The 10096-nt window shown below is 42.9% G+C and overlaps 3 protein-coding genes across 4 annotated transcripts; 1 reads left to right on the top strand and 2 right to left on the bottom strand.

The window, feature by feature from the left end:
* The first annotated feature begins 1357 nt into the window (after positions 1 to 1357).
* LOC131294237 (uncharacterized) lies at positions 1358 to 2561 on the top strand. Its single transcript, XM_058322282.1, has one exon. It carries the CDS (start codon positions 1358 to 1360, stop codon positions 2558 to 2560), a length of 1203 nt encoding a protein of 400 aa, XP_058178265.1. The 3' UTR covers position 2561.
* Positions 2562 to 3625: 1064 nt separating this feature from the next.
* Positions 3626 to 6579, bottom strand: LOC131294236 (uncharacterized). Its single transcript, XM_058322281.1, has 5 exons — positions 6338 to 6579; positions 5787 to 6268; positions 5447 to 5543; positions 5284 to 5380; positions 3626 to 5216 (listed from the first exon to the last, which is right to left on the bottom strand). Exons 1-5 carry the CDS (start codon positions 6562 to 6564, stop codon positions 3969 to 3971), a joined length of 2151 nt encoding a protein of 716 aa, XP_058178264.1. The 5' UTR covers positions 6565 to 6579; the 3' UTR covers positions 3626 to 3968.
* A 636-nt stretch (positions 6580 to 7215) lies between these two features.
* Positions 7216 to 9918, bottom strand: LOC131294829 (uncharacterized). Of its 2 annotated transcripts, none has more exons than XM_058322875.1 (7): positions 9620 to 9918; positions 9382 to 9512; positions 8994 to 9081; positions 8825 to 8921; positions 7900 to 8751; positions 7654 to 7789; positions 7216 to 7570 (listed from the first exon to the last, which is right to left on the bottom strand). In XM_058322875.1, the coding sequence occupies exons 1-7, from the start codon at positions 9829 to 9831 to the stop codon at positions 7506 to 7508; spliced, it is 1581 nt and encodes a 526-aa protein (XP_058178858.1). In that variant the 5' UTR covers positions 9832 to 9918; the 3' UTR covers positions 7216 to 7505. The 2 variants fall into 2 exon arrangements, with proteins under 2 accessions (XP_058178858.1, XP_058178859.1); XM_058322876.1 differs by having other exon boundaries at positions 8994 to 9078.
* Positions 9919 to 10096: the final 178 nt, after the last annotated feature.

Genomic DNA, 10096 nt, shown 5'->3' with positions numbered 1-10096 from the left:
ACAGCGAATTAGACTCGCCAGGCTCCGGTGGGCTGGTCATGTCATGAGAATGGCACCGGACGACCCAGCCCGTAAAGTCCTTTTAGGCTGTCCCCAAGGACAGAGGAGGCGTGGTAGGCCTAAATTGAGATGGAAGGATGGCGTAGACGAAGCCGCCAATAAAGCCGGGATACGGAATTGGACCAGCGTGGCGAGCGACCGTGAGCGGTTTCGGATGGAGCTTCGTCAGGCCAAGACCGCTCAGCGGTTGTAGCGCCACATAAGTAAGTAAGTATTCATTTCGATGTTTTATTGATTTACTTTGTTTTTTTGTTTTCTTATTCTTCTGTAATATCAACAAGAGAAAAAATACTGTTTCTTGTTCTTCGTGGTTTCTGGCAGGAACAGCAACCAACTTGCATATTATTTGTTGCGGGGATATCTCTGCACACTCTTCGTTTAAGTTAGTTGGACATCCTTTGAAGATGTGTTGAAAACTAAATTCAAACGGCTTTTTTATTTCTAGTTTTACGGTACGTGCAGTATTGTATACCTTGTATACCGTCTGTAGAAGTTCTTAGGTTTACTTATCGTCCTCGACAGGGATCTTCTGCTTCCAACTCTTGTTCTATTTTGCTGGAGTGATGGGTGTTTGCCTTGGACCGCTTTCGGTTGTTTTAGCGTTCAGGCTGGGTGCTGTAACGAGAACACATTGTGGTGGGTGGTAATACATAGAGGGAAGGAGCAAAGTGGAAAATTACTTTAAGATAGATCGGTCATTCCCCGCAAGGATGTCGCGGATCGGCACGACCGGCTGTTTACCCAAAGCCTCTACTGCATCGGTCGAAGAAGGTCGCGCATCTCCGTAGTCCACACAGGACCAAAAAAGGTGATCCATCCAGAGTCACAGCCACATATCTTAGTCTGAGCCGGATCTATCCGTTACAACTCCCGTTCGCAGGATTGTCGCAGCGCCGTGTAGATCCGCGGTAGCATGATAACGAATTGAATGCAAATTTTCCTTCGGCATTGGGCTGATTTTGGGTTTCAAAAAAGAAACCGTGACGTTACTAAACCCTTTACTTTATCATACATTCATAAATTAATTGATAATTGATAAGTTCAGCGTTACATAATCGGTTAACCATATTTTCGGTCGTTAGCATCGCTTAATGCTTTACGGGTGTTGTATATACACCCTGTAGATTGGAACCTTCTATACCCACCTTCCTATCACCAAACTTTGGCCAAGCCGAAGGGACGCTTGCGCTAAAAATGACAGAAATTCCTATGAGTCATCGTCATTTGCATTGATCGCGATAAATATTCCGGGGCGGTTTCGCTTCATGTTAAGTGTTTTAGCGAAAAATCAGGCAAAATGTTTCGGTTTGCAATTCTTGTAACAACAGTGTTTTTCTACCTACCATCATCGAAAGCGATCAAATGTACGGAGGAGATACTTACGCACGTGCCAACAGAAACAAACCGCTTTTGTGTCTTTCGTGATGTCACCTGGCACCGTGGCGTCGCCGAACCGGTGTTCGAACAACCCATCGGAACACGGGTCGCCTTCGTGGACTCGAATCTCACCAGCATCCCGGATAGCTTCTTCGCTCAGGTTCCACGTTTGGAAACTATGGTGGTCAACAACGCGCATCTAACACAGCTGACGATCAAAAACGGTATGAAGGAGGTGTACGCAGAAGGCAACAGCATTGGGCAGTTGCTTGTCGATGGAGGAAAATCGTTGAAGGAATTGTATTTAGGTAAAAACTCCGATTTCAAAGATCTAGCTAGCCTATCCGCTTTAGTTGGCTTGGAGAAGTTGGGCTTGAGTGAAACGGGCATTGCCTCAAGCTTGGAAACTATCGACTTTGGTGCTTTCGCGCATATGCCCAATCTAACGGTGCTGAACCTCGCCAACGACCAGATACACTATGTTGAAAATGAGAAGGCTGTCGTGCTGCCAAACCTGAAGGTGCTGGACTTACAAGGCAATCCAATTATTCCGGCAAACTTCGAGATGTCTATATTCAGAAGCCTGCCAAAATTGGAGGAACTTAACATGTACAACACATTGATGAATGAACTATCCGTGAGTCCCAATATTCGAGATGATTTACCAGCACTGAGGAAGATCAACATTGGAGCAATGAATTTAGCGTGTAAATTTATGAGAGCGTTCCTAGACGAACTGAAAGACAAGAATGTTGAGATCCTCGGAACATCTACTACAACTTCGACGCAATGTAATATAGGATACCAAGTGATGGACGGATTATGTTGCAAAAATGATGGTTATGCACCCCCGCCACCACCGACACAAAAACCGGAAGACAGACCTACCCCACCTGTAATTACGCCTACTAAAGCACCGCAACCTGTGCCAGACACACCAAAAACTTCACCGGGATCGGAAACAGGTGGAGAAGGCGGTTCTTCAACGGTGGTCATTGTATCGGTCATCTTTGCGATCATCTTGCTTATCGGGGTCGGTGTTTTTGTAGCCATATTCCTGAAGCGTAGGAATGAAGCAACCCACAAGCCAGTACCAGGCCAAGAGTCCAACGACAACCTCTAAGTTTCGTCGCGTGCCAAGGGGCAACGCTATCCCGCTAGACATTCTTAACGGTTTCTCTTTTTCGGAAACTCCTTAACGGGAAAAAAAAACTTCTCATTTCTGTATAGGCCGAGGCGGGCTGACACACAATTAGGAGCTCAAAAAAGCAATTCTACTGTAAAAACTGCTCGAAGGCTTGAAAAATTTTCAAATTTTGTGTCAGCCGGGCCCGGCCCATACAAAGTTGAGAAGTTTTTTGGTCGCACTGAGGAGTTTTTGAGCGAAACCATTAGAAATGTCTAGTGGGAGCCATTCATATTACTGCCCCCTCTTTATCTCAGGGTAAATTGCACTTTCGTATTGTTAACTTTACTCACTCCGTAACATTTTTCAACAACGATGCCTTACGATACTTTCATTATAAAAATAATTCCAAAGAATTCAATGAAAAGCGACGTTTGCAACAAATTGGGGAAGTGTACCATTTTTGTCTCAACTAATATCAGTAGAACGCTCGAGAATCTTTCGTGCTGTTTAATTAAGAACTTTTTTTTATCTGATTTAAATTATGTCTTCGAATGGAAGGAATTTACTCAACGAATTAAAGGGAACAAAATAAGAATTGTAATTCTTGAAACTGTAAAAAAAAGTTGAGCTTGCTTGAATCGTTTGAGCAATATGTTTTAGTTAATCGATTTTCAATTATTTCGTCGCATTAAAAGCAACCAACTGTTGTTTTCCAACAGATTAAACGAACTGTCTTCGAACTGTAAAAAACAAGTTCAGCTTGCAAAGTTATTTGAACTATATAAGTACATCAATATGATCCATCGGTTTATATTGATATTTGGTAATCCCTAAAATATCCCTAAATATAAATTTTTCTTAACTTTTTGAGTACAAAGTTAAAGAAAGAATATCTCATGAAAACGAATTCTTACTAACAATACGACAGTTTTCTGATGGACACAAGCATTCATTAGGGGTAGACCAAAACCGGTACACTTACTCTACCTTGCAAAGTGTGAAGAGTCATCTTAACAATTTTTGGTTAATTTGCAATAAAAACTTTTTTATCAGTGAAAACATTGCTGTCTTCTATATTTATCCGAACGATCTTTTGTACGTTTTGTCTAGAGTCTTGCTAGAGCACCATGTAAAGAAAGCAACGTGGTTGGTTGATTCGCATCCAAACACACGCACCTTCTGTCCTGATGTCGGAAAGTCTCCTCCTTAAACATGTACAATGTACGATTTACAATGAAAATAAAATATATATGAATCTATTGAATTAAAAATAACTTATTCTACTAACCCTTAGTGAAAACGTCGTATTTGATCCTCACTCAGATTGTAAGTGCTACCGCCTGTCCAGTCGACTTTAGGAAATTTTTTCAAACGGCCCTCCTCTTTCCCCCATCTCGTTCAGCTAGGAGTCCGGGTATTCATCTGTATGCTTCCGCAGCACGTGCCGCAACCAGCCTTGCTCGGAGGCCAAATACTGCTGGCACAGGTCACACTGTAGCATCGTTATGTGCTTGTCTGTGGACAATTTGTCCACCACACCAACTTCTTTCGCATGCACGTCTTCAATATGGCCTATCCACTCGTCGGCGGTCGCGAATCGTTCGCGGCAAATCATACAGGTCAACGAATTGTGCCGTTTCAATTTGATCGGCTTACTGTTTTTACCTTCACCGTCTGGAGGGAAGGAAGGTAAGGTTGGAGGGTGGTAATGTGAGGCCAACGCATTTTCGGAAGCTCTCCGGCCACGTTTTGGAGGCACCCTTTCTTCGGTTGCGTTGGTGGCGGATGTGTTTCGTTTCAATTGTTTACTAAATTCACCGAGTTTGGGCTCGGCTTTTCCGTTGCAATCGAGATTTTCCACTCGTTTTAACGATTCTATATCCATGGCCTGCGTGGGAATCTTTGTCTTAGGTGTATTTTTAGTCTCCTGCTTTTGTTGGTGCTTTTGCCGATCTTCAAACAGTCTCGCGTCGTCATCGTCCTCGTCGTCGCTGTCGTCGTCTTCGTCCTCGTCTTCTTCGTCGTCGTCCTCGTCGTCATCATCGTCATCATCGTCATCATCGTCATCGTCGTCATCGTCGTCTTCGTCGTCGTCTTCATCGTCTTCGTCGTCATCGTCAACCAATTTTTTTCCACGATGTCTACGATCATGCTCATTATCGTCATCGTTGTCGTCATCATCATCATCATCGTCATTGTTTCGGGTATCCTCTACATCTGAGCGCAACAGATCATCGCCAATGTTCGACGACACCTCGGTTAGCGCATCCAATTCATCTCCCGCTTGGTCACAAGACGATCGTCTACCGGAGAGACTTGGTCCTCCGTGGACTGCTGAAGATAAACTATCGGTCCGCGAACGAGCAGCCCTTCGTTCATTTGGGTTTTTGCTCGTTCCTTCTTCGTCGCTCCCTGTTGGTCGTTTGACGGCTAGTTTTCCTGTTTTTTCGCTCCAGAATCCGCGTATTTTTAACTGCATTCCGCACCGCAGCACCTCATCCAGTAACTCTTCCGGAACATGCGAAAAGCCAGTGTACATGTATTCCAACAGTATTTGCATGACCTTATGAGAAATATCCGGTGGAAGAACCAGTGATATCGTTCCGACCGTTGCGACTGGTTTCAGTTTTTCAAATATATTGGAAAAATGCTACGAAAAAAACAGTAACATTGTAGTGTTAATTTGTATAAGTCGAAGACACTTCAACAGAGCTTACCGGACTAAAATTGGCCAAAACAAGTCGATGGGCCGGTATCGTAAATATTTCACCATCATGACAGGTAATGATTGAAACGTCGGTGTATAATTGATTGCTAAAATGGGACCACAATCCAACCAGTTGATCAAACAAATACTCAATAAATACTACTCTGTCATACCTGTATAAAATACGTAGAAAATCCTCGATAGTTTCGTAGCGATAAGTGCTCTTCAATTGATAAAGTTTCCCTTTCTGAGATGATGCAAGTAATTCAGCTAAAAATAATATATTATCGGTATAAGTTGAGATCAAATATGTATAGATTTTCATAAAAGTTAAAACTTTTAAAATCGAACAAAAACAAAGTATAATTAAATACGAACTAAGCAAATTCTACTCAGCTTCCACTTTGACCGAGCCACGCATGCTTTCATAACGAATATTCGTGGAGAATCAAACAATTGTCCAACGCAAATGAACATCAAAGATTTCAAACCGAGAAAAAAATGTTTGCGTACCTTCAACATTCACGGATGCCTCTTTTTCCCTGTTGTCAACATGCTGCGTTTCATCATGCGTGCTGGAACGTTCGGCCCTCGGTGATTCTTCCCTCGGTTCAACATCAACGTCTGGTTCGGATGGTTCCTTTATCACTTCTATGGGTGATACCTCAGGAAGCGGCTCCTCAGCTAGCTGCTCATCGGCCATGTTCTCGTCTTCAAGTTGTTCCGATGGCCAGTCATCAATCTCCGATCTTCCCTCTTCAAACTGCTCTTCGAGATGTTCCTCATCGGATAGTTCACCTTCCTGTACAAGCACTCTTTCATTCTCCTCCAAGTCCAGCGTGTCTTCATTCATATAATCCAGCTCAAGGTATTCGGACATGTCGTACAGCCTGGGCTGGTTTGCTGGTACTGTGTACTCATAAAATTGAGCCATCTTACTGAAATATGGCCACTGAGATTGCCTGCCTGTCATATACTGAGCGATTGCTTCCTTCCTGAAACAAAGACAAAAAAAAGCAGATTTATGCTACATTCTGACCACAAGGCCAACCACTCCACCTTACCTATACTTCCCAGCTAAATTGTGGAACCGTCCACGGATATCTTCCATGGACGCGGTCCAACCAATCATCGCTAAATCCTCGATAATTTTGGCGTATACCTTGTCGTGTCCGCGAGTATTCGTTTTCAGCTCTGGGTAGTATTTGCCCCAGAGCTTAATCAAATGCTCCAGCATGGCTTGGGTCCACCGATTTTTCTTTTTAATTCTAACGTTTTCTTCAGCACTCATTATTCGCTAAAATTGTTTCACTAATTTTAAATTATAGCGCAAAACTCGCCGCAAGTAGTAAAACAAAACAAACAATTCACTGTCCCGACATGAATGGCACTTGAAAGACGCTATGTTTTCGAGCACCGCGATTTGACAGCAGAAACATGGCACAGGGTGGTTCATATGGTAAACAAAAATGGTTGTGTAGATTTACTTTCTTTCAATCGTAGAGAATGTAGAATGGTGAAAAATGTTGATAATTTAAGCAATGAAGAATAATTGCACAGGGATAAACAATGATTACGGACTTAACGAATTTAGTCACGGAGAGTATTTTTGTGGGCAATCACGATATTCCGTACTACAGCCAGTTACGCCGTTTGGCAACACTGACATCCACACAACATGATTGCATTGAAAACAATTACAAATTGGTTCCTAAATTCATTGTTCCTCATAGCAAACCTTTGCTAAAAATGACCGTTAGAAAGTTTTAATTGTTTTCGAATTAATGGCGATTAGAACTTTTATATTGCAAGATTAGGTTACATCAGGATAGAGCCCAATGCTTGCAAGATGCCTATAATTCTAAAAAAAAAAAAAGAAAAAGATTCAAAAGAAAGGAAGGCTCCCCTTCTCATTTCATATCAAATCCAAATACTCTTTTATCGTGAATCAAATAAAATTTATATTTCGAAGACAGTTGTGCATGAGTCTGTCCTACTCTAGATACATTTTTAGGTTGTAATGCTTAAATCTAGTGCTTTGTAAAATTATCTACTCGTAACTTTTGTTTAAATCTGTTGTTAGCCACTGTTCTAGAGAAGCAATTTTCATAGCCGTTAAAAACGTAGGGAAATAATGAGTCAACTTATAAGAAATTCTTTAAAATGGAGTATATAAAAAGTGGTTCGAGGTGATCTTTCTTCTGCGCGTCTTGCACGTCATGTAAATGTCCATTACTCTGCAGTGTTTGTGGATGCGATGGAGCGAACTTTGCTAATACTGGGCAGCAGGTCGGCTTCTGTTTGGTAAAAAAAAAACAAGAAACAATATGATTTTCAATGAAGGATCATCAGGGCAATAAACCATTTTGTGCAATCATACCAGCCAGCTGTGCCATTTGTTGTTCCAGCTCCCCGGTACGATCATTGTGCGCTTGCATGACATGCTGTGCCCAGTCAACGGCAGACAAAAAGAACTTCCCACAAAAATCGCAGCGCATATTAGTCAGCGGATTTTCCTGCAAGAGAACAAAGCAAAAAACAGCATATTATTAGAAGGAAACGTATTGGGCCATCACCATTAAATGGAGACGATAAAACAAGTGCCTCTGAAAGACCGTTTGCTCACATCTTCGGTTAGGCGGCTTCGTTTACGCAGTACTTCCGTGGGATCACCATGAGAACTAATGATGTGTTGGAGTAATTCGTCGGTATTTCCAAAGCATAGGCTACATAGATCGCAGACGAGTGATGATACGGTCGGTGGTGGCTGCGTCGACGAGTGCGATTGCGGTTGACCTTTCTCAATCGCCATCGATTGCAACGGTTGCTGCTGGTTTCCGTCTTGAGTATCATTCGACTTGATAGCCTCCTCCGGTAGAATCATAACGTCTTCGTCCGAGTCGTTATCATCGTCCAGGTCGTCCCATTCCGTTGGTTCTTGCTTCACGTCGGACATGCTGCTACTGAAGAGCGCTGCCGCACCGTGAGCCATCGCTCGCATCGAACTGGCGTGCAAATCCCGCTGGATCGCTGCTATAGCGAGCCGTTTTTGTTCATCCAGAGAGTCCAGAGCCGACGTCCCCGAATCAGAAGCCACTTCCGAGTGGAGATCGGTTTGCAACGCTGGCCTGTTAGCCGCATGCGGTCGGCTAGATTCGCTGGTATCTTGCGATGAGGTACCTGGCTGGCGGTTATGCACTTTACGAGGTTCCACGCCAGGTGTGCGACGCTTTTGACCTGCGCCTGAGGTTTGCTGGATGTTGGGTGTCGTCTTATTCTCGCTCCAAAAGCCGCGAATCTTTAGCAATTCGCCGCTGCGAAGAACTTCGTCTACATTGTACTCCGGAACGGACGACTGACCGGTGTACATGTACTGCATTAGGATTTGCATCGTCTGGTGGGAAACGCTCGCCGGCAGCACGATGTAAGTATTCGAGTTCTGGGGAACATTCAGTTTTTCGAAAATGTTTGCAAAATACTGAAAACCAAGAAAAACCGATTTTAACTTTAGCCTTTGCCTGATTGCCAATCGTCTTGCGGACGATGCTCACCATACTGAAGTTTCCCAACACCATTCTATGTGCCGGAATGGCGAATGTTTCTCCTTCATGACAGGTAACTAGAGTTACATCCGCGTAACGAGGATTGCTGGAAAATAATAAGAAAGGATTTTTAGTGTTAGCATTGGCCGAAGTAACAAAAAATATTATATTTACTTACAAATACAGATCGGTGAAAAAGTTATCAATGTTTTCTTGCCGATAGTTGCATTTCAGCTGATACACCTTCGACCGGCTGTCCGGAACTTCTGACACGGAGAAAAAAAAATAACGATAATAATAATAGTTAGATAAATAATAATACCTACAATTTCATATCATATGGAGTAATCAAAATGCTCGAAATAAAATTTTTGGAATGTGGTTCCAATTCAATATAACTGGAACAGGTGCAATGAATAAGAATACTCTTCCACGCTAAAGCCGTGTTACCCGGCCTACTGAAAAGGGGGTCATTAAATATGACATGCTTTGATGCGTGAAGAACAATGGCATACACTATGCTGTCCCATGCAATCTGTATCGCGCTAGCACAACATTTCACTCACCTTCCATGCTTTCCTCCTGAGTTTCGTTAGTTTCGTCCAGCGTAGTGTCGTTGCTTAGAATGTTGTGAATTTTATTAAACAGTGGCCATCTCGAGGGTGACCCACCAGACAGCGTTAGCATCGACTCTTTCCTGTGAATGCACGAGTAATTAGGCATTGTTAATCGATCTTACGTTGGATAATTGTCTGGATCAGTGCGGCCAACGAAAACACCGTACTATGCATCGCCAGTAGGTACCTGTACTTAGCCGAAAGGTTATTGATCCTTATCCGAATATCTTCTACCGTGACCTTACAGCCACTTTTCTCTAGCTTATGCTTCATTTTCACGAAGACGTGGTCATTTCTTCGGCACGACTTTAGCTCACGGTAATGTTCGGCCCACAGATCGATCAGCAGTTCAATCTTAGAAATAGACCATCGGTTCTTTTTCTTCTTGTACATTTCCATGTCGGCGACAATGCTACAATGAATTTCACACTTCTGCAATTCTTTCTTCACTAATTATGCTCTTTTTTTGTCCCACGCGTAGTGGCTTCCACCTTCTCCGAACCAAGCGTTGGTACAACATAAACAAAATATGCAAACTGAACGATTCGTCAGTCCACTGACAATCGCTCGACACTGCTGTGTAGGTTCGAACCGATCCGGATTGGACAGAAAGTTTGTGATTCCCAGAATTTCCTCAAAGTATTGCAGGTATAGTAGCTTAAAC

The sequence above is a fragment of the Anopheles ziemanni genome, chromosome 2 (assembly GCF_943734765.1).
Source record: "Anopheles ziemanni chromosome 2, idAnoZiCoDA_A2_x.2, whole genome shotgun sequence".
NCBI classification, from domain to species: domain Eukaryota; kingdom Metazoa; phylum Arthropoda; class Insecta; order Diptera; family Culicidae; genus Anopheles; species Anopheles ziemanni.
This window is presented reverse-complemented; position numbering and strand designations above follow the sequence as displayed.